Source organism: Pangasianodon hypophthalmus, chromosome 19 (genome assembly GCF_027358585.1).
Source record: "Pangasianodon hypophthalmus isolate fPanHyp1 chromosome 19, fPanHyp1.pri, whole genome shotgun sequence".
NCBI classification, from domain to species: Eukaryota; Metazoa; Chordata; class Actinopteri; order Siluriformes; family Pangasiidae; genus Pangasianodon; species Pangasianodon hypophthalmus.
The window spans coordinates 21247906-21275343 of NC_069728.1; the positions used below are offsets into that span (position 1 = coordinate 21247906).

The following is a 27438-nucleotide window of genomic DNA, read 5'->3' on the forward strand; positions in this document are numbered from 1 at the left end:
GTAGAGTGTGTATAGAGTGTGTGTGTAGAGTGTGTGTAGAGCGTGTGTGTCTAGAGCGTGTATGTAGAGAGTGTGTAGAGCGTGTGTGTAGAGTGTGTGTAGAGTGTGTGTGTAGAGCGTGTATAGAGTGTGTGTGTAGAGTGTGTGTAGGGCGTGTGTGTAGAGTGTGTGTGTCTAGAGCGTGTGTGTAGTGTGTGTAGAGTGTGTGTGTAGAGTGTGTGTAGAGAGTGTGTGTGTAGAGTGTGTGTAGAGTGTGTAGAGTGTGTGTAGAGTGTGTGTAGAGAGTGTGTGTATAGTGTGTGTAGAGTATGTATGTAGAGTGTGTGTGTATAGTGTGTGTAGAGTGTGTGTAGAGTGTGTGTATAGAGAGTGTGTGTAGAGTGTGTGTAGAGCGTGTATAGAGTGTGTGTGTAGAGTGTGTGTAGAATGTGTGTAGAGAGTGTGTATGTAGAGTGTGTGTGTATAGAGTGTGTGTAGAGTGTGTGTATAGAGAGTGTGTGTAGAGTGTGTGTAGAGCGTGTATAGAGTGTGTGTAGAGTGTGTATAGAGTGTGTGTAGAGTGTGTGTGTAGAGCGTGTGTAGAGAGTGTGTGTAGAGCGTGTGTGTAGTGTGTGTAGAGCGTGTGTGTAGAGTGTGTGGGTAGAGTGTGTGTAGAGCATGTGTAGAGTGTGTGTGTAGAGTGTGTGCAGAGCGTGTGTGTATAGTGTGTGTAGAGCGTGTATAGAGTGTGTGTGTGTAGAGTGTGTGGAGAGTGTGTGTAGAGTGTGTGTGTAGAGAGTGTATGTAGAGTGTGTGTGTAGAGTGTGTGTAGAGTGTGTGTGTAGAGAGTGTGTAGAGTGTGTGTAGAGTGTGTGTGTAGAGAGTGTGTGTAGAGCGTGTGTGTAGAGGGTGTGTGTAAAGTGTGTGTGTGTAGAGCGTGTATAGAGTGTGTGTGTAGAGTGTGTGTAGAGTGTGTGTGTAAAGTGTGTGTAGAGCGTGTGTAGAGTGTGTGTGTAGAGTGTGTGTAGAGTGTGTGTGTAAAGTGTGTGTAGAGCGTGTGTAGAGTGTGTGTGTAGAGTGTGTGTAGAGTGTGTGTGTAGAGTGTGTGTAGAGTGTGTGTGTAGAGTGTGTGTAGAGTGTGTGTAGAGTGTGTGTGTGTAGAGAGTGTGTGTAGAGTGTGTGTGTAGAGTGTGTGTAGAGAGTGTGTAGAGTGTGTAGAGTGTGTGTAGAGAGTGTGTAGAGTGTGGGTAGAGTGTGTGTGTGTGTAGAGAGTGTGTGTAGAGTGTGTGTAGAGTGTGTGTGTAGAGTGTGTGTAGAGAGTGTGTAGAGTGTGTGTAGAGAGTGTGTAGAGTGTGTGTGTAGAGTGTGTGTGTAGAGTGTGTAGAGTGTGTGTAGAGTGTGTGTGTAGAGTGTGTGTGTAGAGTGTGTGTAGAGAGTGTGTAGAGTGTGTGTAGAGTGTGTGTGTAGAGAGTGTGTGTAGAGAGTGTGTAGAGTGTGTGTATAGTGTGTGTAGAGTGTATAGAGTGTGTGTGTAGAGTGTGTGTAGAGTGTGTATAGAGTGTGTGTGTAGAGTGTGTGTAGAGTGTGTGTGTAGAGTGTGTGTAGAGTGTGTATAGAATGTGTGTGTAGAGTGTGTGTAGAGTGTGTGTGGAGTGTGTGTGTAGAGTGTATAGAGTGTGTGTGTAGAGTGTGTGTAGAGTGTGTATAGAGTGTGTGTGTAGAGTGTGTGTAGACTGTGTGTAGAGAGCGTGTGTAGAGTGTGTGTAGAGTGTGTGTAGAGTGTGTGTGTAGAGTGTATAGAGTGTGTGTGTAGAGTGTGTGTATAGTGTGTGTAGAGTGTGTATAGAGTGTGTGTGTAGAGTGTGTATAGTGTGTGTAGAGCGTGTATAGAGTGTGTGTGTAGAGTGTGTGTATAGTGTGTGTAGAGTGTGTGTGTAGAGTGTATAGTGTGTGTGTGTAGAGTGTGTGTAGAGTGTGTATAGAGTGTGTGTGTAGAGTGTGTGTAGACTGTGTGTAGAGAGCGTGTGTAGAGTGTGTGTAGAGTGTGTGTAGAGCGTGTATCGAGTGTGTGTGTAGAGTGTGTGTAGAGTGTGTGTGTAGAGTGTGTGTAGAGTGTGTGTGTATAAAGTGTGTGTAGAGTGTGTGTGTAGAGTGTGTATAGAGTGTGTGTGTAGAGTGTGTGTGTAGAGTGTGTGTAGAGAGTGTGTGTGTATAGAGTGTGTATAGAGTGTGTGTAGAGTGTGTGTGTAGAGTGTGTGTGTATAGAGTGTGTGTGTAGAGCGTGTGTGTAGAGTGTGTGTGTAGAGTGTGTGTAGAGTGTGTGTAGAGTATGTGTGTAGAGTGTGTATAGAGTGTGTGTGTAGAGTGTGTGTAGAGCATGTGTGTCTAGAGCGTGTGTGTAGAGAGTGTGTAGAGAGTGTGTGTAGAGCGTGTGTGTAGAGTGTGTGTAGAGTGTGTGTGTAGAGCGTGTATAGAGTGTGTGTGTAGAGTGTGTGTAGAGCGTGTGTGTAGAGTGTGTGTGTCTAGAGCGTGTGTGTAGTGTGTGTAGAGTGTGTGTGTAGAGTGTGTGTAGAGAGTGTGTGTGTAGAGTGTGTGTAGAGTGTGTAGAGTGTGTGTAGAGAGTGTGTGTAGAGCGTGTGTAGAGTGTGTATGTAGAGTGTGTGTGTATAGTGTGTGTAGAGTGTGTGTAGAGTGTGTGTATAGAGAGTGTGTGTAGAGTGTGTGTAGAGTGTGTGTGTGTAGAGAGTGTGTATAGAGAGTGTGTAGAGTGTGTGTGTAGAGTGTGTGTAGAGCATGTATCGAGTGTGTGTGTAGAGTGTGTGTAGAGTGTGTGTGTAGAGTGTGTATAGAGTGTGTGTGTAGAGTGTGTGTGTAGAGTGTGTGTAGAGCGTGTGTGTAGAGTGTGTGTGTATAGAGTGTGTATAGAGTGTGTGTAGAGTGTGTGTGTAGAGTGTGTGTAGAGAGTGTGTGTGTGTATAGAGTGTGTGTGTAGAGTGTGTGTGTAGAGTGTGTGTAGAGCGTGTGTGTAGAGTGTGTGTGTAGAGTGTGTGTGTAGAGTGTGTGTAGAGTGTGTGTGTAGAGTGTGTGTAGAGTGTGTGTGTGTAGAGAGTGTGTGTAGAGTGTGTGTGTAGAGTGTGTGTAGAGAGTGTGTAGAGTGTGTGTAGAGAGTGTGTAGAGTGTGTGTGTAGAGTGTGTGTAGAGAGTGTGTAGAGTGTGTGTGTAGAGAGTGTGTGTAGAGTGTGTGTAGAGCGTGTGTAGAGAGCGTGTGTAGAGTGTGTGTAGAGAGTGTGTGTATAGAGAGCGTGTGTAGAGCGTGTGTAGAGTGTGTGTAGAGTGTGTGTGTGTAGAGAGTGTGTGTAGAGTGTGTGTAGAGTGTGTGTAGAGTGTGTGTAGAGCGTGTATCGAGTGTGTGTGTAGAGTGTGTGTAGAGTGTGTGTGTAGAGTGTGTGTAGAGTGTGTGTGTATAAAGTGTGTGTAGAGTGTGTGTATAGAGTGTGTGTGTAGAGTGTGTGTGTAGAGTGTGTGTAGAGAGTGTGTGTGTATAGAGTGTGTATAGAGTGTGTGTAGAGTGTGTGTGTAGAGTGTGTGTGTATAGAGTGTGTGTGTAGAGCGTGTGTGTAGAGTGTGTGTGTAGAGTGTGTGTAGAGTGTGTGTAGAGTATGTGTGTAGAGTGTGTATAGAGTGTGTGTGTAGAGTGTGTGTAGAGCATGTGTGTCTAGAGCGTGTGTGTAGAGAGTGTGTAGAGAGTGTGTGTAGAGCGTGTGTGTAGAGTGTGTGTAGAGTGTGTGTGTAGAGCGTGTATAGAGTGTGTGTGTAGAGTGTGTGTAGAGCGTGTGTGTAGAGTGTGTGTGTCTAGAGCGTGTGTGTAGTGTGTGTAGAGTGTGTGTGTAGAGTGTGTGTAGAGAGTGTGTGTGTAGAGTGTGTGTAGAGTGTGTAGAGTGTGTGTAGAGTGTGTGTAGAGAGTGTGTGTAGAGCGTGTGTAGAGTGTGTATGTAGAGTGTGTGTGTATAGTGTGTGTAGAGTGTGTGTAGAGTGTGTGTATAGAGAGTGTGTGTAGAGTGTGTGTAGAGTGTGTGTGTGTAGAGAGTGTGTGTAGAGTGTGTATAGAGTGTGTGTGTAGAGTGTGTGTAGAGCGTGTGTGTCTAGAGCGTGTATGTAGAGAGTGTGTAGAGCGTGTGTGTAGAGTGTGTGTAGAGTGTGTGTGTAGAGCGTGTATAGAGTGTGTGTGTAGAGTGTGTGTAGGGCGTGTGTGTAGAGTGTGTGTGTCTAGAGCGTGTGTGTAGTGTGTGTAGAGTGTGTGTGTAGAGTGTGTGTAGAGAGTGTGTGTGTAGAGTGTGTGTAGAGTGTGTAGAGTGTGTGTAGAGTGTGTGTAGAGAGTGTGTGTATAGTGTGTGTAGAGTATGTATGTAGAGTGTGTGTGTATAGTGTGTGTAGAGTGTGTGTAGAGTGTGTGTATAGAGAGTGTGTGTAGAGTGTGTGTAGAGCGTGTATAGAGTGTGTGTGTAGAGTGTGTGTAGAATGTGTGTAGAGAGTGTGTATGTAGAGTGTGTGTGTATAGAGTGTGTGTAGAGTGTGTGTATAGAGAGTGTGTGTAGAGTGTGTGTAGAGCGTGTATAGAGTGTGTGTAGAGTGTGTGTAGAGTGTGTATAGAGTGTGTGTAGAGTGTGTGTGTAGAGCGTGTGTAGAGAGTGTGTGTAGAGCGTGTGTGTAGTGTGTGTAGAGCGTGTGTGTAGAGTGTGTGGGTAGAGTGTGTGTAGAGCATGTGTAGAGTGTGTGTGTAGAGTGTGTGCAGAGCGTGTGTGTATAGTGTGTGTAGAGCGTGTATAGAGTGTGTGTGTGTAGAGTGTGTGGAGAGTGTGTGTAGAGTGTGTGTGTAGAGAGTGTATGTAGAGTGTGTGTGTAGAGTGTGTGTAGAGTGTGTGTGTAGAGAGTGTGTAGAGTGTGTGTAGAGTGTGTGTGTAGAGAGTGTGTGTAGAGCGTGTGTGTAGAGGGTGTGTGTAAAGTGTGTGTGTGTAGAGCGTGTATAGAGTGTGTGTGTAGAGTGTGTGTAGAGTGTGTGTGTAAAGTGTGTGTAGAGCGTGTGTAGAGTGTGTGTGTAGAGTGTGTGTAGAGTGTGTGTGTAAAGTGTGTGTAGAGCGTGTGTAGAGTGTGTGTGTAGAGTGTGTGTAGAGTGTGTGTGTAGAGTGTGTGTAGAGAGCGTGTCTATAGAGCGTGTGTAGAGTGTGTGTGTAGAGTGTGTGTAGAGAGTGTGTAGAGTGTGTGTAGAGTGTGTGTGTGTAGAGAGTGTGTGTAGAGTGTGTGTGTAGAGTGTGTGTAGAGAGTGTGTAGAGTGTGTAGAGTGTGTGTAGAGAGTGTGTAGAGTGTGGGTAGAGTGTGTGTGTGTGTAGAGAGTGTGTGTAGAGTGTGTGTAGAGTGTGTGTGTAGAGTGTGTGTAGAGAGTGTGTAGAGTGTGTGTAGAGAGTGTGTAGAGTGTGTGTGTAGAGTGTGTGTGTAGAGTGTGTAGAGTGTGTGTAGAGTGTGTGTGTAGAGTGTGTGTAGAGAGTGTGTAGAGTGTGTGTAGAGAGTGTGTGTAGAGAGTGTGTAGAGTGTGTGTATAGTGTGTGTAGAGTGTGTGTAGAGTGTGTATAGAGTGTGTGTGTAGAGTGTGTGTAGAGTGTGTGTGTAGAGTGTGTGTAGAGTGTGTATAGAATGTGTGTGTAGAGTGTGTGTAGAGTGTGTGTAGAGTGTGTGTGTAGAGTGTATAGAGTGTGTGTGTAGAGTGTGTGTAGAGTGTGTATAGAGTGTGTGTGTAGAGTGTGTGTAGACTGTGTGTAGAGAGCGTGTGTAGAGTGTGTGTAGAGTGTGTGTAGAGTGTGTGTGTAGAGTGTGTGTAGAGTGTATAGAGTGTGTGTGTAGAGTGTGTGTATAGTGTGTGTAGAGTGTGTATAGAGTGTGTGTGTAGAGTGTGTATAGTGTGTGTAGAGCGTGTATAGAGTGTGTGTGTAGAGTGTGTGTATAGTGTGTGTGTAGAGTGTATAGTGTGTGTGTGTAGAGTGTGTGTAGAGTGTGTATAGAGTGTGTGTGTAGAGTGTGTGTAGTGTGTGTAGAGCGTGTATAGAGTGTGTGTGTAGAGTGTGTGTATAGTGTGTGTAGAGTGTGTGTATAGTGTGTGTAGAGTGTGTGTGTAGAGTGTGTGTATAGTGTGTGTAGAGTGTATAGAGTGTGTGTGTAGAGTGTGTGTAGAGTGTGTATAGAGTGTGTGTGTAGAGTGTGTATAGTGTGTGTAGAGCGTGTGTGTAGAGTGTGTGGGTAGAGTGTGTGTAGAGCATGTGTAGAGTGTGTGTGTAGAGTGTGTGCAGAGCGTGTGTGTATAGTGTGTGTAGAGCGTGTATAGAGTGTGTGTGTGTAGAGTGTGTGGAGAGTGTGTGTAGAGTGTGTGTGTAGAGAGTGTATGTAGAGTGTGTGTGTAGAGTGTGTGTAGAGTGTGTGTGTAGAGAGTGTGTAGAGTGTGTGTAGAGTGTGTGTGTAGAGAGTGTGTGTAGAGCGTGTGTGTAGAGGGTGTGTGTAAAGTGTGTGTGTGTAGAGCGTGTATAGAGTGTGTGTGTAGAGTGTGTGTAGAGTGTGTGTGTAAAGTGTGTGTAGAGCGTGTGTAGAGTGTGTGTGTAGAGTGTGTGTAGAGTGTGTGTGTAAAGTGTGTGTAGAGCGTGTGTAGAGTGTGTGTGTAGAGTGTGTGTAGAGTGTGTGTGTAGAGTGTGTGTAGAGAGCGTGTCTATAGAGCGTGTGTAGAGTGTGTGTGTAGAGTGTGTGTAGAGAGTGTGTAGAGTGTGTGTAGAGTGTGTGTGTGTAGAGAGTGTGTGTAGAGTGTGTGTGTAGAGTGTGTGTAGAGAGTGTGTAGAGTGTGTAGAGTGTGTGTAGAGAGTGTGTAGAGTGTGGGTAGAGTGTGTGTGTGTGTAGAGAGTGTGTGTAGAGTGTGTGTAGAGTGTGTGTGTAGAGTGTGTGTAGAGAGTGTGTAGAGTGTGTGTAGAGAGTGTGTAGAGTGTGTGTGTAGAGTGTGTGTGTAGAGTGTGTAGAGTGTGTGTAGAGTGTGTGTGTAGAGTGTGTGTGTAGAGTGTGTGTAGAGAGTGTGTAGAGTGTGTGTAGAGTGTGTGTGTAGAGAGTGTGTGTAGAGAGTGTGTAGAGTGTGTGTATAGTGTGTGTAGAGTGTATAGAGTGTGTGTAGAGTGTGTATAGAGTGTGTGTGTAGAGTGTGTGTAGAGTGTGTGTGTAGAGTGTGTGTAGAGTGTGTATAGAATGTGTGTGTAGAGTGTGTGTAGAGTGTGTGTAGAGTGTGTGTGTAGAGTGTATAGAGTGTGTGTGTAGAGTGTGTGTAGAGTGTGTATAGAGTGTGTGTGTAGAGTGTGTGTAGACTGTGTGTAGAGAGCGTGTGTAGAGTGTGTGTAGAGTGTGTGTAGAGTGTGTGTGTAGAGTGTGTGTAGAGTGTATAGAGTGTGTGTGTAGAGTGTGTGTAGAGTGTGTATAGAGTGTGTGTGTAGAGTGTGTATAGTGTGTGTAGAGCGTGTATAGAGTGTGTGTGTAGAGTGTGTGTATAGTGTGTGTAGAGTGTGTGTGTAGAGTGTATAGTGTGTGTGTGTAGAGTGTGTGTAGAGTGTGTATAGAGTGTGTGTGTAGAGTGTGTGTAGACTGTGTGTAGAGAGCGTGTGTAGAGTGTGTGTAGAGTGTGTGTAGAGTGTGTGTGTAGAGTGTGTGTAGAGTGTATAGAGTGTGTGTGTAGAGTGTGTGTATAGTGTGTGTAGAGTGTGTATAGAGTGTGTGTGTAGAGTGTGTATAGTGTGTGTAGAGTGTGTATAGAGTGTGTGTGTAGAGTGTGTGTATAGTGTGTGTAGAGTGTGTGTATAGTGTGTGTAGAGTGTGTGTGTAGAGTGTGTGTATAGTGTGTGTAGAGTGTATAGAGTGTGTGTGTAGAGTGTGTGTAGAGTGTGTATAGAGTGTGTGTGTAGAGTGTGTATAGTGTGTGTAGAGCGTGTATAGAGTGTGTGTGTAGAGTGTGTGTAGAGTGTGTGTAGAGTGTGTGTGTAGAGTGTATAGTGTGTGTGTGTAGAGTGTGTGTAGAGTGTGTATAGAGTGTGTGTGTAGAGTGTGTGTAGAGTGTGTGTAGACTGTGTGTAGAGAGCATGTGTAGAGTGTGTGTAGAGTGTGTGTAGAGTGTATAGAGTGTGTGTGTAGAGTGTGTGTATAGTGTGTGTAGAGTGTGTATAGAGTGTGTGTGTAGAGTGTGTATAGTGTGTGTAGAGCGTGTATAGAGTGTGTGTGTAGAGTGTGTGTATAGTGTGTGTAGAGTGTGTGTATAGTGTGTGTAGAGTGTGTATAGAGTGTGTGTGTAGAGTGTGTGTAGAGTGTGTGTATAGTGTGTGTAGTGTGTGTGTAGAGTGTGTGTATAGTGTGTGTAGAGTGTGTGTATAGTGTGTGTAGAGTGTGTGTGTAGAGTGTGTAGAGTGTGTGTATAGTGTGTGTAGAGTGTGTGTAGAGTGTGTGTGTAGAGTGTGTGTGTATAGAGTGTGTGTATAGTGTGTGTGTAGAGAGTGTGTAGAGTGTGTGTAGAGTGTGTGTATAGAGTGTGTGTATAGAGTGTGTGTAGAGTGTGTGTATAGAGTGTGTGTGTAGAGCGTGTGTAGAGTGTGTGTATAGAGTGTGTGTATAGAGTGTGTGTGTAGAGTGTGTGTGTAGAGCGTGTATAGAGTGTGTGTAGAGTGTGTATAGAGTGTGTGTAGAGTGTGTATAGAGTGTGCGTGTATAGAGTGTGTGTGTAGAGTGTGTAGAGTGTGTGTAGAGTGTGTATAGAGTGTGTGTGTGTGTGTGTGTGTGTGTAGAGTGTGTGTAGAGTGTGTGTGTATAGTGTGTCTGTAGAGTGTGTGTAGAGTGTGTGTGTATAGTGTGTGTGTAGAGTGTGTGTAGAGTGTGTGTGTATAGAGTGTGTGTGTAGAGTGTGTGTAGAGTGTATAGTGTGTGTGTAGAGTGTACAGAGAGAGTGTGTAGAGTGTGTGTAGAGAGTGAACGAAGGTGTGGAGCGTCTGCTGTAAATAATAAACACAAAAATGAAGTATATGTCGCTTTCCTCTCATTGGCTCCTGAGTTTCCGGACACGCTGTAGATTAATGGTGACAGGGTCGAGGGTGTGACCAAAGCCAGATTGAGGTTAAGACTCATTTTTAATAGAATTAAGCAGGAACCACTGACACACACACACACACACACACACACACACACACACACACACACACACACACACAAAACATAGGGTTTTTCTTCCAATCTATGAGAGAACTTTGAACAATCAATGTGTTACTCTTGCAAGAGTGATAGCATAGTAAGTGTGTGTATATATATATATTTAGAAATACAGTGAGATTACTACAAAGAATTACAGAACTGCGGACGTAACCTTTAACCTCTTAACTTTAACCTCAATCCCGCTGAGATACGGTTCATCCTCAGTTCTAATGTTAAAGACAGAGCTTAAGCTAATCAGCGCCTTTTTTTTTTTGCAGTTCTTAAACAAAACGCACTTAAAACATGCTGTAGATGCAGCCGTAGAACGTTTAAGAATAAAATCCATCTAGAACGGATAACGCTAACGCTAACGTGATGATGATGTCATCACGGACTCTTCCTGATGGAGACGGCGTATAAAGACAGAATTCTCCATCAGTCTGAAGGAGCGACGTTCCAGCACCGAACAGCCGCAAGCTGGTAAAAACACGTCTCCGAAAAGTCACATGACCTCCAACTGACACAAACTCCGCCCATTTCTTCTCAGTTGAAGAAGAGAATAGTGTGTGTGAAGACGCAAGGCCAAAACACACAGTGTTTAAGACACGCCCCCGGGGGCGGGGCATATACGCTCTACAGAGCATTTAATTGGATGAAAACAAGACTAGTACAGGATGAGTCATCAAATCATTTCAATCATTTCCCTGGAACTACAAAAGGAATCTCTCCAAAACTATTATTTTTTAGCTTATTTAAGTCTTTAACACTAACAGAAAGCTCTGAAACCCCAGTTTTAATTTCAGAGCCACTTTAAAGCATTTTGATCATTTTGTTTTGTCTTTTATTGCTACATTAGAAAAATCAAGAGATTTCCAAATCGCTGTATGGTCATGATGGTTATTAGTCTCACTTTAACTGTTCTTCTTCTTGTTATTCGCATAAATCTGGAAGCCTGAAGTATTCATGGTTTGTCTCTTTGTGGAAAGAGGGATTTCTGATCAGATAGCGTTCCAGGAAGAACTGTTTTAGGAAGATAAAAACTCCTAATTATCCAACAAACCCCCTGAAGATCCTGTAAAGAAGGCTTGTAGAAGTGCAGCTCGTGCTTTAAATAAAACGTTTGCCATTTTGTTCCTTCAGTGTTCTTCTCCGTGATCAGGTGTATTACCCATAATGCACTGGAACCTGTCCAGTAAGTAAGTACATATATATACAGTATATGGGATTTTTTTCAAGAAGCAGTTTTACACGTCAAAACCTCAAACACTGGATATTGGGGATTTTTTCATGACTTTATTATATCAGAGTGAGATCCAATTTAATCTGAGTTGTTTATAAATTTTATTTGTATAGAGCTTTTAACAATGAACATCGTCACAAAGCAGCTTTATAGAAATATATAAATTCAGGATATAAATGTTAAATATATAAATTTATCCCTAATGAGGAAGCCAGAGGTGACGGTGGTGAGGAACCTTGAGAGGAACCAGACTCAGAAGGGAACCCATCCTCATCTGCGTGACACGGATAGTGCGATTATAAATCATTCCCTTCTATAACTGTGTACTACATGGACAAATAGTGCAGTTGTGTAACTAGGAAATTCATTACAGTTTACACATGAAGTCTATTTTGTTGAACTTATCAACTGTCCACTGATGGAGACCTGAGTGCAAAACTATTCGGGGGAATTGCAGTTCTAAAGCTATCTTCATGGTTTCTAAGTAGAACCATCCTCAGTAATCTCACTGATCTTCAGGCTGTGTGTGTTGGAGGTCATCCTCAGCAGCAGCGAGTGAGATTCAGGTGATGAGAACTCCAAGCAGAAGTAGGGCATCAGGATGGATCAGGCAGGTCCGGAGAGCAGAAGGGGTCGGGATCACTGATATCTCAGGAGTAGCATGTGTCGCTCTACAGAGAGAGCTACATAGTAAATATATAATAAGTAAATTTATAAGTAAATTATAACAGTAATTTAATACAGTATAATGTCGTAATGAACCTGAAGCTACTGTTTGACACTTTAATCTGTCTCATCAGGAAAAAAGGATGATGCATGCTTTACTTTTCCCCACTGCAGTTTTTTTAAAACTTTTTTGTGCTATCTTTATCAATATGCACATTCATTCGCAGACGTTTTGCACAAAGATGTGGGTAAAATTGTGAAAAGTTCATGTTCATGCAAACATCCAAATTCCATCCGTATTTGTTTTCCTGTTAAAAGCTATCGATCTGTCTGACCCTGACCGCCCGAGCGAACTCCAAACTGCAGAAACCGTTTTTCTGAGAAATCAGTGGAGATGTCCTACAAAACCCACGCTCCACTTTCAGCTCAGATATATCTTACATCTGCAGTTCATTTCAACATCTATTTACGATAGAAAGCTTTTTTCCCTTTCGTTTTTTCCTGCTTAAAGCAGATTAGAATATCGTCCTGGCCCACACAGATGTTTAGCGTTTAAATGAAATAATATATCATTAAATAAATTGCAGAATAATTTGATGAGGGACAGAGGACAGCACTGTGCACAATAAGGACATGATTTCTTTATAAGATCTGAAATCTGAGCTGCATGCTGGTGGAATAAACCTGATTGCTGTTCATCGTGTGGAGTTTAGACTCATGAGTGTGAATGTGGATTTTTCGAGTCAAAGTGCTGTTTATTTAACCAACAACAGACAAATCTGTGGTTTTACGAACGCTGGATAAAAGTCAGAGTCAGTGAGAATCACCAGCGCTGGTTCTGAAGGATGACGAAGCATCTGTGTTCACTAGAAATCCACTGATGTGAATCAGTCCTGCAGCTTCACACATTAATTACATCTGATAACCTTAGCGTGCGCTAACAGAGGAATTCTAGGAAGCGGTTCAGCCGTCTCAAAGCTAGAATCAGATAGAAACCAGGAAGAACGCTGAGTAGAAGCCTTTGTTTGGAACCTCTTCTGGTTCGTCCAAGATGCAGAGAACTTCTTGGGTCTTGGATCTGATGTTGTGGTGGAAGTGGAGTTTGTATTCCTTTGACTTTGTGATCGCACTGAGCAATGTTTTTGGCTGTAAATTGCCCCGCTGCTTGCCCTGGCGCTTAATGGGGCATAATCCACAGGAACTTTTATCAGTGGGAAGAGACGAACCCAATAAAGGTTCAAAACCAGATAAGTTTAAAATCCGTGTTGTGAATTAAACTCATCTTGTGGACTGCTAAAAGAGAGAAAAAGAGAGATAGATACATAGAGAGAGAGAGAGAACATTGATGTTATTCCACTAGGGAGCAATATAGAGCTATAAACTCAACTCCTGACACATTGTGATGTTGTAATTATGTGTGAAATGCAATTGTATGAGAAAGATTAAAAAGTGATGCTGTCTCTTTCCAAAAGAAGAAAAGCAAAAAGTGTAAATTTTCCAAGAAAACCAGACCAGATTCTACTTCTTCAGTGAGAAAAGCAGTGTGTGTAATTTGTTCTAATGCCACAGCAGTGCTGAACAATACAAACGTCTGCACATGAGTAAGGATAAATACATACGAGGTGCTGGCAGGGTTGAAGAAATATTATTATTTTCATACATTATATATACAGACACCGATCAGCCATAACATTAAAACCACTGTCAGGTGAAGTGAATAACATTGATTATCTCATTACAGTGGCACCTGTAAAGGTGAGGGATTTATTAGGCAGCAAGTGAACAGTCAGTTTTCAAAGTTGATGTGTTGGAAGCAGGAAAAATGGGCAAGCGTAAGGATTAGAGAGACTTTGACAATGGCCAAATTGTGATGGTTAGATGACTGGGTCAGAGCATCTCCAAAACAGCAGGTGTTGTGTGGTGCTCCCGGTGTGCAGTGGTTAGTACCTACCAAAAGTGGTCCAAGGAAGGACAACTGGTGAACCGGCGACAGGGTCATGGGCTCCCAAGGCTCACTGATGCACATGTGGAGTGAAGGCTAGCCTGTCCGGTCCGATCCCACAGAAGAGCTACTGTAGCACAAACTGCTGAAAGGTTAAAGCTGCTCTGATAGAAAGGAGTCAGAACACACAGTGCAGTGCAGCTTGCTGCGTATGGAGCTGCGTAGCTGCAGAGCGGTCAGAGAGCCCATGCTGACCCTGTCCACCACCCAAAGCTCCTACAATGGACACATGAGCATCAGAACTGGACCATGGAGCAATGGAAGAAGGTGGCCTGGTCTGATGAATCACGTTTTCTTTTACATCATGTGGAAGGCCGGGTGTGTGTGTGTGTGTGTGTGTCGCTTACCTGGGGAAGAGATGGCACCAGGATGCACTATGGGAAGAAGGTAAGCTGGCGGAGGCAGTGTGATGCTCTGGGCAATGTTCTGCTGGGAAACCTCGGGTCCTGGCCTTCATGTGGATGTTACTTTGACATGTACCACCTACTTAAACATTGTTGCAGACCAGGTTACACTCCTTCATGGCAACGGTATTCCCTAATGGCAGTGAACTCTTTCAGCAGGATAATGCTCCCTGACACACTGCAGAAACTGTTCAGGAATGGTTTGAGGAACATGATAAAGAGTTCAAGGTGTTGACTTGGCCTCCAAATTCCCCAGATCTCAATCCAATTGAACATCTGTGGGACGTGCTGGACAAACAAGTCCGATCCTTGGAGGCTCCACCTCACAACTTACAGGACTTAAAGGATCTGCTGCTGACGTCTTTGTGCCAGAAACCACACACACCTTCAGAGGTGTTGTGGACTCCATGCCTCGATGGTCAGAGCTGTTTTGGTGGCAAAAGGGGGACCAACACAATATTAGGCAGGTGGTTGTAATGTTATGGCTGATCCTTATATATGGGAAAAGTGTAATTTGGAAAAAATGTTGGTAATGAATTGCACAGATGTATGTTCAGTCTGTTAGAGTGTTCAGATAAATAAACACATTTAGGAGGAACTGATTTTTTTTCGGACTGAGTGTAATGTGGTCTGTTACCTAAAACAAGTCAAACACCACTGATTTCAGAAAAAGACAGACAAGAGACCCATTTACATTTTGTTCACAGCTTTAAACCACTGAGCGATCACTTGTCCTCGTCCACCCCGGCATCATTTACAGTCACAAAAACATAACATTACAATACTTCATACAGAAAAGCATCACAGTGAGTTCCACCATCTTGGAACTGTCAGGATCACATGACAGTGTTTTTAAAAAGGATAAGAAATGATGCGTTTTCACATTTGCTGAAAAGCCGGGATGTCAGAACAACAAACTCCAGGGAGTTACGCTTTACTTTCATATTTAATTTAATCTGAATAAAGTGAAATAACTCCACACCACATGACCACATGACTCATCGTTCTCCATTACAAAGAAACAAAACAGCGACATTTTCCATCAGCCGCTGTCCACATGGACACACACACACAGGCCGAGTGTGTGTGTTCATTAATTGATTTTCATGAGAATTATGGTCAATATTCACTGCAGGACAAAACACAAGCAGCAACACAACAACAGGTGAATCTATAAATCCTGACACGAAGGCGATCTATAAGCTACAAACTCTGAAACTCTACACGGCAACAACAAACACAAAGAAATCATTACATTACACACAAATACACAGAACTACAAATCATACAGAATAATCAGAAAGTCTTTATGCGACATTTACACTTAGCGCTGTGATCTTTGCTTTGGAAGGAAGGAAAATATTTTTAAAATTGCTTTTTTTTTCCTTTTTTTTTTAAATCAGTATCATTTCAACACATTTTCGGTGACTGATTCGAGTTTTGCATTTACATCAGACCCTCCCCAGGTCCTGAGTTTAGAGTGGGCAGTTTCTTTCGTTTCTGTGGGTCAGAGTTTGGAATTACAGCATTAAACCTTTACAATTTACCCTCATCTACATCTAATGTACATAAAACACACCGTCATTCATGCAGGTGGCGCGACAGAGAGACAATAAAAGTTAGGAATTTATCAGAGCAGGAAAAACACATTCCATCTGTATGGAACTGTAATTAATTATCCAACATCTATTCACTATAATTCATCTAATTCTCTCCTATTACATAAATCATTATAATTTCAATTTAAAATAATAACTGTAAAGGAGTTTATATTCATATTAAACCCCCCTAACTTCTGTTTTTTGTCCCTTTTGAACCCTAATGAAGCTCCAGTGGAAAGAAAATAATCAAAATAATAAAATAATCAAAATCTTGTTTATCTTTTTTTTGCTACATACATTTCACAACGCTGAAGAAATAAAAATATAATAATAATAATAATAATAAACATGTTACCGAACCAAATCTCATTATCTGTGAATTATTAGAGCTGTAGGACACACACACACACACACACACACACACACACACACACACACACACACACACACACACACACACACACACACACACACACACACACACAGCACCCTCTTGTGGATTTGGGAGACATTAACCCTCAGACTCTTATTTTCTCCAAATTACAAACTGATTTACTTCAAATTTCTCTCTCTCTCTCTCTCTCTCTCTCTCTCTCTCTCTCGCTCTCTCTCTTTCTTAAAGAAATCTACATGTTTAATTCAGTATTTAATGGCAGATTTGCCATTTTTTAATTTGTATAATTTTCATGTTTAACATTTCTTTCAGTGACTGCAGTTAAGCAGGAAGAATAAAAACCTTTCTCTTTTTAATAGTTTAAAAAAAGATACCAGCACTGAATAATTTTTTTAATATATTTGAGATTTTATATAATATATATATATATATGTGCATTTTTACATTTTTAAATTCCATTCTGAACACATTTTTGCTTTAAAATGAAAAAAGATTTTGAAAATAAAATACAAGAAAAAAAAAAACAAAAAAAAAAAACTGAATTCCTGGATTTCTTTAAAAGATATTTTGGATGTTTAATTTACTTTTCCAGGAAGATAAACAATTGAAGAAGAAAAAAAAAAAGTGTGAAAACTTATTGTTTTATTGGTATTATTTCCATATTTTGTTTTCCAGCGAGTGCATTTATGCTGTAAAAAGAAGAAAGAATTTTTTTTTTTTTAATCCAGGTCAAAAAGATCCTAAGATGATCAGTAATAAAGTGTATAACCTCCATCAACTTTATCTCCTTCCCAGCTTCATCACCTTCATTTATTTCTTTAAAAAGTGCACATCAGTGGGGTTTTTCCAGTGTTCAAGCCTAAAGATCCAGCTGGAAATGCGACGATAAAGAATACATCAGCACTTTCACCTACAGAGAGAGAGAGAGAGAATAAACACACAGTTTAGAGCTTTAGTGAGAGTCTTAGAGCTGAAGCGGGACACAGAGAGAGCAGCGTGGAGCTTTAGTGAGAGTCTTAGAGCTGAAGCGAGACACAGAGAGCAGTGTGTCAGTGTGGAGCTTTAGTGAGAGTCTTAGAGCTGAAGTGAGACACAGAGAGAGCAGTGTGGAGCTTTAGTGAGAGTCTGAGAGCTGAAGCAGGACACAGAGAGAGCAGCGTGGAGCTTTAGTGAGAGTCTTAGAGCTGAAGCGGGACACAGACAGAGCAGTGTGGAGCTTTATTGAGAGTCTTAGAGCTGAAGTGAGACACAGAGAGAGCAGTGTGGAGCTTTAGTGAGAGTCTGAGAGCTGAAGCGAGACACAGAGAGCAGTGTGGAGCTTTATTGAGAGTCTTAGAGCTGAAGTGAGACACAGAGAGAGCAGTGTGGAGCTTTAGTGAGAGTCTGAGAGCTGAAGCGGGACACAGAGAGCAGCATGGAGCTTTAGTGAGGGTCTGAGAGCTGAAGCAGGACACAGAGAGCAGTGTGGAGCTTTAGTGAGAGTCTGAGAGCTGAAGCGGGACACAGAGAGAGCAGTGTGGAGATTTAGTGAGAGTCTTAGAGCTGAAGCGGGACACAGAGAGAGCAGTGTGGAGCTTTAGTGAGAGTCTTAGAGCTGAAGCGGGACAGAGAGAGCAGTGTGGAGCTTTAGTGAGAGTCTTAGAGCTGAAGCGGGACACAGAGAGAGCAGCGTGGAGCTTTAGTGAGAGTCTGAGAGCTGAAGCGAGACACAGAGAGCAGTGTGGAGCTTTAGTGAGAGTCTTAGAGCTGAAGCGGGACACAGAGAGAGCAGTGTGGAGCTTTAGTGAGAGTCTGAGAGCTGAAGCGGGACAGAGAGAGCAGTGTGGAGCTTTAGTGAGAGTCTTAGAGCTGAAGCGAGACACAGAGAGAGCAGTGTGGAGCTTTAGTGAGAGTCTGAGAGCTGAAGCGAGACACAGAGAGCAGTGTGGAGCTTTAGTGAGAGTCTTAGAGCTGAAGCGGGACACAGAGAGAGCAGTGTGGAGCTTTAGTGAGAGTCTGAGAGCTGAAGCGGGACACAGAGAGCAGTGTGGAGCTTTAGTGAGAGTCTTAGAGCTGAAGCGGGACACAGAGAGCAGTGTGGAGCTTTAGTGAGAGTCTGAGAGCTGAAGCGGGACACAGAGAGAGCAGTGTGGAGCTTTAGTGAGAGTCTGAGAGCTGAAGCGGGACACAGAGAGAGCAGCGTGGAGCTTTAGTGAGAGTCTGAGGGCTTGAAGCGGGACACAGAGAGAGCAGTGTGGAGCTTTAGTGAGAGTCTGAGAGCTGAAGTGAGACACAGAGAGAGCAGTGTGGAGCTTTAGTGAGAGTCTGAGAGCTGAAGCGGGACACAGAGAGCAGCATGGAGCTTTAGTGAGAGTCTGAGAGCTGAAGCGGGACACAGAGAGAGCAGTGTGGAGCTTTAGTGAGAGTCTGAGAGCTGAAGCGGGACACAGAGAGAGCAGCGTGGAGCTTTAGTGAGAGTCTGAGGGCTTGAAGCGGGACACAGAGAGAGCAGTGTGGAGCTTTAGTGAGAGTCTGAGAGCTGAAGTGAGACACAGAGAGAGCAGTGTGGAGCTTTAGTGAGAGTCTGAGAGCTGAAGCGGGACACAGAGAGCAGCATGGAGCTTTAGTGAGAGTCTTAGAGCTGAAGCGGGACACAGAGAGAGCAGCGTGGAGCTTTAGTGAGAGTCTGAGAGCTGAAGCAGGACACAGAGAGCAGCGTGGAGCTTTAGTGAGAGTCTTAGAGCTGAAGCGGGACACAGAGAGCAGCATGGAGCTTTAGTGAGAGTCTGAGAGCTGAAGCGGGACACAGAGAGAGCAGTGTGGAGCTTTAGTGAGAGTCTGAGAGCTGAAGCGGGACACAGAGAGAGCAGCGTGGAGCTTTAGTGAGAGTCTTAGAGCTGAAGCGGGACACAGAGAGAGCAGTGTGGAGCTTTAGTGAGAGTCTGAGAGCTGAAGCGGGACACAGAGAGAGCAGTGTGGAGCTTTAGTGAGAGTCTGAGAGCTGAAGCGGGACACAGAGAGCAGTGTGTCAGTGTGGAGTGTCTGAAAGGCGAGCTCGTCCTCACAGACAATATCTCACTGCTCGGCTTTTCTCTGCCTGTCTGTAGATGAGTAACGGTACGGCGAGAACCGTCACCTCCGTGGAACAAACAGGGTTCCGAGTGTCAGAAAAATATCGCACGGAAAAACTCCAGCGCTCCGGAGCTCCGCCCTTTTCTTCTTCTATTCCTCTGCGCAGTCCTGCCATGTTCACGGCCACGAGTCAGGACCGGAGCAGGAGCAGGAGCAGGAGCTGCGCGCACACACACACTCACACACTCTCACCCTCACACACACCCCTCTAACCTGTTTATACACACTCTCTCTCACACACACTCACATACTCTCTCTCTCTTTCTCTCTCTCTCTCTCACACACACACACACACACACACACTCACCTCTAACCTGTTTATACACACTCTCTCTCTCTTTCTCTCTCTCACACACACACACACACACACACACACACACACAAGGTGAGGGTGTGTGTGAGAGTGTGTGTAACCACTAACCTGTTCATACACTACAAACACACACACACACCTCTAACCTGTTTATACACTCTCTCTCACCACACATGCACACGCACACACACACACACACACACAACTATTATGAAGTGACTGGATTGAATGTTAAAGTGTGTATGTGTAATAATCGTGTTGTTTTTATTCTCTTCCTCATTCAGTTGCTTTATTTTCTGTAAATAATCAATAAAACCAGTTTCCCATCACACAGCTCTGTGTTTTTAAAGTTTACTGAAGAATTTAAATAGCGTGATACATAAACAGCCTTTAAGTGTTGTGATAACATTTTCTGATCCATTTAAGGATTAACTGCTGATTTATTTATTTTATTTTATTTTATATATTTAATTTGTTTATTTGTTCCAGATTATTGAAGTGTAGTTTGTGTATTTTTATTTAATTCTAGTAAATAAGTAATTAATTAAAAATAATTCTAGGTTAATAATTTAAATAATGTTGTGTTTCTCTTAATTATTAAATAAAAAAATAATTTATTTACTAAAATATTTAAATATAATTATGAGTAAAATCTAACAAACACACGTTACATGTACACACTGGGATTAAATCTGTGTAAAGTGAGTATTTTTACAGAAATAACGCAGTAGTGCAGTTTAAACTCTCCATAAAAATGCAGAATATTTCTATAAAAATAATATCAGAAATAGATAGTTTAAAAAATTAAACATAAAATGTTGATACCTGTTCAACTCGACATCTCTTTAGGAGATATTAGCTGTAAAATAACCCGGATGAAGTAGGAGGTGAACCGGAAGTTAAATTTAAAAGCGTTCATAACCGGAAGCACATTTATTTAAAAAAATCATCAAGGTGAATCTGGTTAAAATATGATATGACATTTTTAAATTTACAGCAATATAGCGTTAAATATTAAATATACACTCGTTAAATGACTTAAAACTGATAAAGAATGTGATAAATCGGTGAATTAGCTGCGTGCTAATGCGATTAGATAAAAAACCTGCTGCCGTGTTGTTATGATTGACGTTTAGATTAGCCAATTAGAAACAAGCAGAAGGCTACGTAACCCAATAAGATTTGTTTTCTGCGTTTAAGGGCGGAGCTTCGTGTACTTGTCTCGGAGGAAAGTCGGCTAGAAGAAGAAGAAGAAGAAGCAGAAGCAGAAGCAGAAAGAAGTTGATTGTAAAGTTCCTGATTTGTGGAAGTTTGTGGAATAAAGAATGAATCACATGTTGACCAGCGTGCTGAGACAGACAGCGCGGGCAGTGAGAGGGGTTTCCCTGTCTCAGAGGCACAGCGCGCGCTGGATGTGCTCCTCACCCTCAGAAGAAGTGCTGAAGAACCTGGAGCAGATGGTGAAGAAGGACAAAGTGGTGGTGTTCATGAAGGGAACTCCAGCGCAGCCCATGTGCGGCTTCAGCAACGCCGTGGTGCAGATCCTCAGGATGCACGGGGTGGAGGAGTACACTGCTTACAACGTGCTGGAGAACCAGGAGCTCAGACAAGGTCTACACACACACACACACACACACACACACACAGTGCTGGAGAACCAGGAGCTCAGACAAGGTCTACACACACACACACACACACACACACACACACACACACACACACACACACACAGTGCTGGAGAACCAGGAGCTCAGACAAGGTCTACACACACACACACACACACACACACACACACACATATACACACACACACACAGTGCTGGAGAACCAGGAGCTCAGACAAGATGGTCAGACTTTCATACACACTTTCCTCCTTTACTGTTAATTTACTGGGAATTTACTGGTAATTTACTGGGATTTTACTGGGATTTTACTGGTAATTTACTGGGATTTTACTGGTAGTTTACTGTGAATTTACTGTTAATTTACTGGTAGTTTACTGGTAATTTACTATTAATTTACTGGTAGTTTACTGGGATATCACTAGTAGTTTACTGGTAGTTTACTGTTAATTTACTGGTAGTTTACTGGGATATTACTGGTAATTTACTGGTAATTTATTGGTAGTTTACTGATAGTTTACTGTTAATTTACTGGTAGTTTACTGGTAGTTTATTGGGATAAATTGCAGAGAGTTCCCCTACGCAGCTGTCAGTCATTTTAGATTTGCATGATGTCCCCATCAGCGATGGTGAGGAGGCAGGAGAGGGCGATGTGTATTACACTCCGTCTCGCCTGATGCACAGACTCCAGGTGAATGAATTGAGCTCCGGGATAAAGCCGAACGCCGCTAATCGGACGCGTGACCCTGGCGTGTGAGGCGGTGACGTTACCCACCGTGTCCTCGCGAGAAAGCGCACAGTGCAACGAGATCACGTTAATGCTGCGTAAATTTATCACAATCACGCTCTCAATCCAGACCTTTAAATTCAGTTCAATAGAAACAACGAAATCACGCAGAGATCACGAGGAGCTGATTCTGTACGTCTGGAGAAATTACCTGTGTGTGTGTGTGTGTGTGTGTGTGTGTGTGTGTGGAGCATATAAGCAGGTTACAGGTGTGTGTGTGTGTGTGTGTATGTGTGTGTGTGTAAAAAGCGCTCTGATGTAAAATCTTCAGTCCTACAGAAAAGTCGGTTTAATGTTGTTAATCTCGTGGATTGTTTCTCGTCTCCACTGAACGGCGCGACTCGCTATAATCTGACCGCAGGGTGGGGGGCGTGGCCTCGCCCTGTTTATCAACTGTGTACAGATGTGAGAGGGCGTTCACGTTAACTTCTCTCTCGCACACACACTCACACACACACACACACACGCGCGCGTACGTGTGCGCGCAACACAACACAAAGCATTGTTCACATGTCTCTATAACACTACAAACATGTGTATTATAATTAATACCACTTTAAATCATTTCTCTATACATCAGTGTTACACTGTTTACTTTCATATAATCTAATGAAGCTAAATGTGTGTGTAATTAATTTCATAAAATTTCTTAATATAATGTAATAAGGTTAAGTGTGTAAACATGTTATGTGTGTGTGGAGTGTGTGTGTGGAGTGTATAAGCAGGTTACAGGTGTGTGTGTGTGTTTTGTGGAGTGTGTGTGTGTGGAGTGTATAAGCAGGTTACAGGTGTGTGTGTGTGTTTTGTGGAGTGTGTGTGTGGAGTGTATAAGCAGGTTACAGGTGTGTGTGTGTGTTTTGTGGAGTGTGTGTGTGGAGTGTATAAGCAGGTTACAGGTGTGTGTGTGTGTGTTTTGTGGAGTGTGTGTGTGTGGAGTGTATAAGCAGGTTACAGGTGTGTGTGTGTGTGTGGAGTGTATAAGCAGGTTACAGGTGTGTGTGTGTTTTGTGGAGTGTGTGTGTGGAGTGTATAAGCAGGTTACAGGTGTGTGTGTGTGTTTTGTGGAGTGTGTGTGTGGAGTGTATAAGCAGGTTACAGGTGTGTGTGTGTGTGTGTTTTGTGGAGTGTATAAGCAGGTTACAGGTGTGTGTGTGTTTTGTGGAGTGTGTGTGTGGAGTGTATAAGCAGGTTACAGGTGTGTGTGTGTGTGTTTTGTGGAGTGTGTGTGTGTGGAGTGTATAAGCAGGTTACAGGTGTGTGTGTGTGTGTGGAGTGTATAAGCAGGTTACAGGTGTGTGTGTGTGTGTGTGTTTTGTGGAGTGTGTGTGGAGTGTATAAGCAGGTTACAGGTGTGTGTGTGTGTGTGTGTTTTGTGGAGTGTGTGTGTGGAGTGTATAAGCAGGTTACAGGTGTGTGTGTTAGGGGTGGGCGATATAGCCTCAAAATTATATCACGATATTTCAAGAATATTTGCGATAACGATATTTAGGATGAAATACAAAAAAAAAATACGGAACAACGTTTTATTGGTGATTGCAGCATTTATTATTGCAAACAAAATGAAAACATTTTCCTTCCTTTTCCAATGAGCTGCTGCCATTGACTCCCTTAAACCACTCGCAGTATTTACGCCTGTGTGATCCTCAGGAAAGTAACTTGTCTCAGGGCAGGAGTTGTGCAGCTTCCAGTCGTTGTCGATATATATATACACACACACACACTGCATGACTTAATGATGCATAAATGACAGTAAAATGAAGCAGTACTTGCTGTACAGATAAAAACTCCACTCTTTCCCCGGTGTGTGTTTTATACACTGCAGATATTTACATTAAACTCCATCAGAATAAAACACTTCACTACAGACTTCCCTTATTTTATTAAACGGAGACGGAGATGATGATGGAGTTGCTCCGTGATAAAACCTGTTCACTCCGAGCCGTTTGTGTTTGTTTGTTTGTTTGTTTGTTCTATGAAATAAAAAGAGTGAATATTTATGTGTGTGTGTGTGTGTGTGTGTGTGTGTTTTTGTGATTTGTGGTGGTGCAGGTGTGAAGACGTTCTCCAACTGGCCCACGATTCCTCAGGTGTTCTTCAACGGAGAGTTCGTGGGTGGATGTGACATTCTACTGCAGATGCATCAGAGCGGAGACCTGGTGGAGGAACTGGACAAACTGGGCATCAGATCAGCAATACTCGACACACACACACCCTCCAATTAGCGTGTGTGTGTGTGTGTGTGAGAGAGAGACACACACTAGTTCATGACTTCGTAGCATCTTCTGAAATCAGTCCACACCTGTGAGTTTTTTAATCAATGACAGAAACACTGATGTGTGTGTTCGTGCTGTATAAACACGAGTGTGTGTGTGTGTTTGTGTGTGTGTGTGTGTGTGTGTGTACTTGATCAATAAAATATATTAAATTGCTTTATATTTGTCTGATTCTATAAATGTAAAAATGAACAATGAATAAATAAATTTTACTGATCTTATTCTTGGAGAAATTTATTTAGAAGTAAATTGTTTCTGTAAATATTAATAATAATTAAAAAAAAAAAACATTTAAAATATAAATTACAATTTTACAGTTTTTTTCAATACAATAAATATTAAATAAAAAATTATTTTTAAAAAAGTAAATATTTAATACACATTTTTGCTGCAAATACACAGATCTTTTACTTGGAAAAAAAATCTTTAACTATTAATTACTGTAAAAAATTACATTTAAAATATGAATATAAATCGTGATTTTATTAAAAATTTATATTTATGATAAACATTTATAAATAGACAGTTTTTCATAATAAGTAGTAATTGTTTAAATACACAGATCTTTTACTTGAAAAAATATTTTTAATTAATATCTTTATTAATATCTTTTTAATATCTTTAAATATTAATTAATGTATAAAAGTAAAATTAAATTTGAAATATGAATAACAATTTTATTTTTTACAATTTTATTAAAGGAACAATAAACATTTTTTAAATAGACATTTTTTTTGTAATAAGTAGTAAATGTTTAAATACACAGATCTTTTACTTGAAAAATGTGTAAAAAATCTTTAATTATTAATTAATGTATAAAATTAAATTAAATTTAAAATGTGAATAATAATTCAGTAGTAAATGTTTAAATTCACAGATCTTGACCTGTAATAGATGTTAGATGTAACGTGATCTAACGCAGGAGCACCGATGAACTTTAAGATGCGACTCCGAGGCTTTTCTGCGACTCCGAGGCTTTTCTGCGACTCCGAGGCTTTTCTGCGACTCCGAGGCTTTTCTGCGACTCCGAGGCTTTTCTGCGACTCCGAGGCTTTTCTGCGACTCCGAGGCTTCACCACACAACGTATGTGTAACATGAGCGACTAAAAACGAAGGAGTTTTCCTCAGCGTGTGATTTTGCTCTAACGATCCGAATCGTCTCTGTCCTTCGGTAAAACTCTACACTGTAAACCCTGATGTTGTCTTTTCCTGAATAAACATTACGTAAAATTTTCCATAAATTAAAAAGTCCATTTAACTTTTTTACCTACAAAATACATAACTTTAAGATTCCAAGTGTCATGAACTCAAAATCCTGATTCATTAAAATAGCTCACTCTGCTCTTTCTTTGATGTGATTAGCCATGCGACGAGTTCCGCCTAGCAACAAGAGAACTAACGCTCTGATTGGTGGATAATTGCAGAAGGTGGTTCTCTTCATCTGGTCTGTTGCTGGTGCTGGTGTAGTGAAGTTCTAGAGATATAAGGCCCTTTCACACCGCTTTAGCTCCAGAACTAAATTTACAGGACTAAAGTACTGGGCGATTTTGCGTGAACTATTTCCCAGTACCGTTTAAAGGGTTGCATTCGCACCGACAGCGGGCACTAGGAAGTGACGTAAGCCGGTCGACAGCGACGTCATTTGTGCGCGGCGTTCAACAACGGAAACAAAGAAGAACAGCGTAAACAACCGGAGGTTGGAGGACGCTGTGATCGGAGCTGTGTGTTTGTCGTGTCTCGCGTCCACCTATCGCTGTTCTCCATACTTGCGGAATAAGTCGACACTACAGTATGTTTACACGGCGTTTTAAATCATGGCGGGTGACGGCGTTTTCGTACGCGTTTGGCCAATCAACGTCTACTTACGTCACGGATAGTACCAGTTGTGCTGGTTAGACCCTGCTCTGGAGTAGGAGCTCATTTGGTTCTCGAAAAAGGCAGTCGGTACTAAAATCACACCCAGTTCCGGAGGTGCGAAAACGCCAAAAAGTGGGTAGTTCCACAATTAGTTCAGGTACTATGAAAAGGTTCCTGCGGTGCGAATGGCCCTATTTTCATAAGCAGGAGAAACGACTCCAAGTGTGTTTACAAAGAAACGACAATCATTACACTGCATGCAATTTCCTCTCTGTATGGAGACTTTTGTCTCCATATATAAATAAATACTAATAATAAATAATAAATACATACTAATAAGTAATAAGAAGAAGAAGAAGAAAGAAAGAAAGAAAGAAAGAGAAGAAATACTAGTACTAATAATAATAAATACATAAATACTTCCTTTATTTTTTTTATAAAGGAAGTTCATTTCAAGCGTATTTAATATTTAAGTATGATTGAAATAAACACCAATCATTAAGTGAACTTAATTATTTCCGTACACTGGTTCCCTGGTGGACTAGCGGCTAGCGTGCGGCGCTCTAAACACCACGGCTCAGGTTCGAAACAGTCAGTAAGCTATAAAGTACACTAAATACACACCAAGTTAAATGAACTTAACAATTTAAATACAGTCTACATGAACGTTAAGTGAAGTGAAATATACACGTTTTGATAGAAATCATCACTCAGTTAAATTGAGGGAACGAGTTTACTCAGTCGAGTCCAGTCGACTCTTCAGGGTTTTCAGTGTAAAGTGATTTCATGCACAGAGACATTAAACACACTGACGATCTCTGTGTCTCTCTTAAAACTTTACACCGTCGTCGTGATTGTTGTCATGATCTGCTTCTCACAGCACAAGTGTTTAGTAATCTAGTCAATCCAGAAGGCTGGTACACAAAACAGAGCTTTCAGTAGGTTTGAAGGCGACATGAGAGGATTTTAAAACTCAGACACTAGCTGTAACAGGAAACCCGGTTAGTGTTAGCGCTGAGTAACGCGCTAGGATAGTGCATCAGTGTGTGATTTGAGACGCAACACAAAAATGTTTTTAGCGGAGGTAGATGTACAGAAAAACCGGTTTTTATTGCTGAACTACGTCACACAGCGTGTCAGGAGCGTAGAAAAGACGATTGTCTGAATGTGACTCAGAGAAACATTTCAAAACATTAGCACACAAATCCATCTTTGATATTTCGCATATTAAATTGTAAAATAAACAAATGAAACATAAAAAAGCAGATTTTGCTAAGTGTCGTCCGTTTGCAAATCAGGTGAATGCCACATGGGGTCACGACCCCTAGTTTGGGATCTAGTCACTTTATATTATTAATAATAATTAATAATAGTGTGCAAGAGTAAAAATTCACGGGTCATATCAGGATGTTATTAAAATTATGTATGAAGTATATCAGTGCAGGTAAGTTCTATTCACTTCTATTCAATTCTATTCAGTTTTATTTGTATAGCGCTTTAAACAATGGACATGATCACAAAGCAGCTTTACAGAAATATACACATTGAGGATATAATTTATAAATATATGAATTTATCCCTAATGAGCGAGTCAGAGGTGACGGTGGTGAGGAAAAACTCCCTGAGACATCATGAGGAAGAAACCTTGAGAGGAACCAGACTCAGAAGGAAACTCATCCTCATCTGTGTGACACGGATAGTGCGATTATAAATCATTCCCTTCTATAACTGTGTACTACATGGACAAATAGTGCAATTGTTTAACTAGGAAATTCATTATAGTTTACACATAAAGTCTATTTTGTTGAACTTATCAACTGTCCACTGATGGAGACTTGAGTGCAAAACTATTTGTGGGAATTGCAATCCTAAAGCTATCACAGCATAACTGCTGACATGAATTATGGTCCAAAGCCATCTTCATGGTTTTTAAGTGGTACCAT

At 41.9% G+C, this 27438-nt stretch overlaps 1 protein-coding gene, 1 long non-coding RNA gene and 1 other non-coding gene across 3 annotated transcripts; 1 reads left to right on the forward strand and 2 right to left on the reverse strand.

The window, feature by feature from the left end:
* Nucleotides 1–15974: 15974 nt before the first annotated feature.
* Nucleotides 15975–20192, reverse strand: LOC113524815 (uncharacterized). Its single transcript, XR_003402597.3, has 3 exons — nt 19782–20192; nt 16302–16442; nt 15975–16221 (listed from the first exon to the last, which is right to left on the reverse strand). It is a non-coding gene; the product is annotated as an uncharacterized LOC113524815 (long non-coding RNA).
* On the reverse strand, nt 18533–18803 carry LOC113524835 (small Cajal body-specific RNA 13). Its single transcript, XR_003402600.3, has one exon. It is a non-coding gene; the product is annotated as a small Cajal body-specific RNA 13 (non-coding RNA).
* glrx5 (glutaredoxin 5 homolog (S. cerevisiae)) lies at nt 20157–23859 on the forward strand. Its single transcript, XM_026911169.3, has 2 exons — nt 20157–20567; nt 23415–23859. Exons 1-2 carry the CDS (start codon nt 20282–20284, stop codon nt 23585–23587), a joined length of 459 nt encoding a protein of 152 aa, XP_026766970.1. The 5' UTR covers nt 20157–20281; the 3' UTR covers nt 23588–23859.
* Nucleotides 23860–27438: the final 3579 nt, after the last annotated feature.

Coding starts and splice junctions, on each gene's coding strand:
- glrx5 (XM_026911169.3), top strand. CDS start 20,282: ATGAATCACATGTTGACCAGCGTGCTGAGACAGACAGCGCGGGCAGTG. Junction 20,568..23,414: donor GAACCAGGAGCTCAGACAAG/GTCTACACACAC, acceptor GTGGTGGTGCAG/GTGTGAAGACGTTCTCCAAC.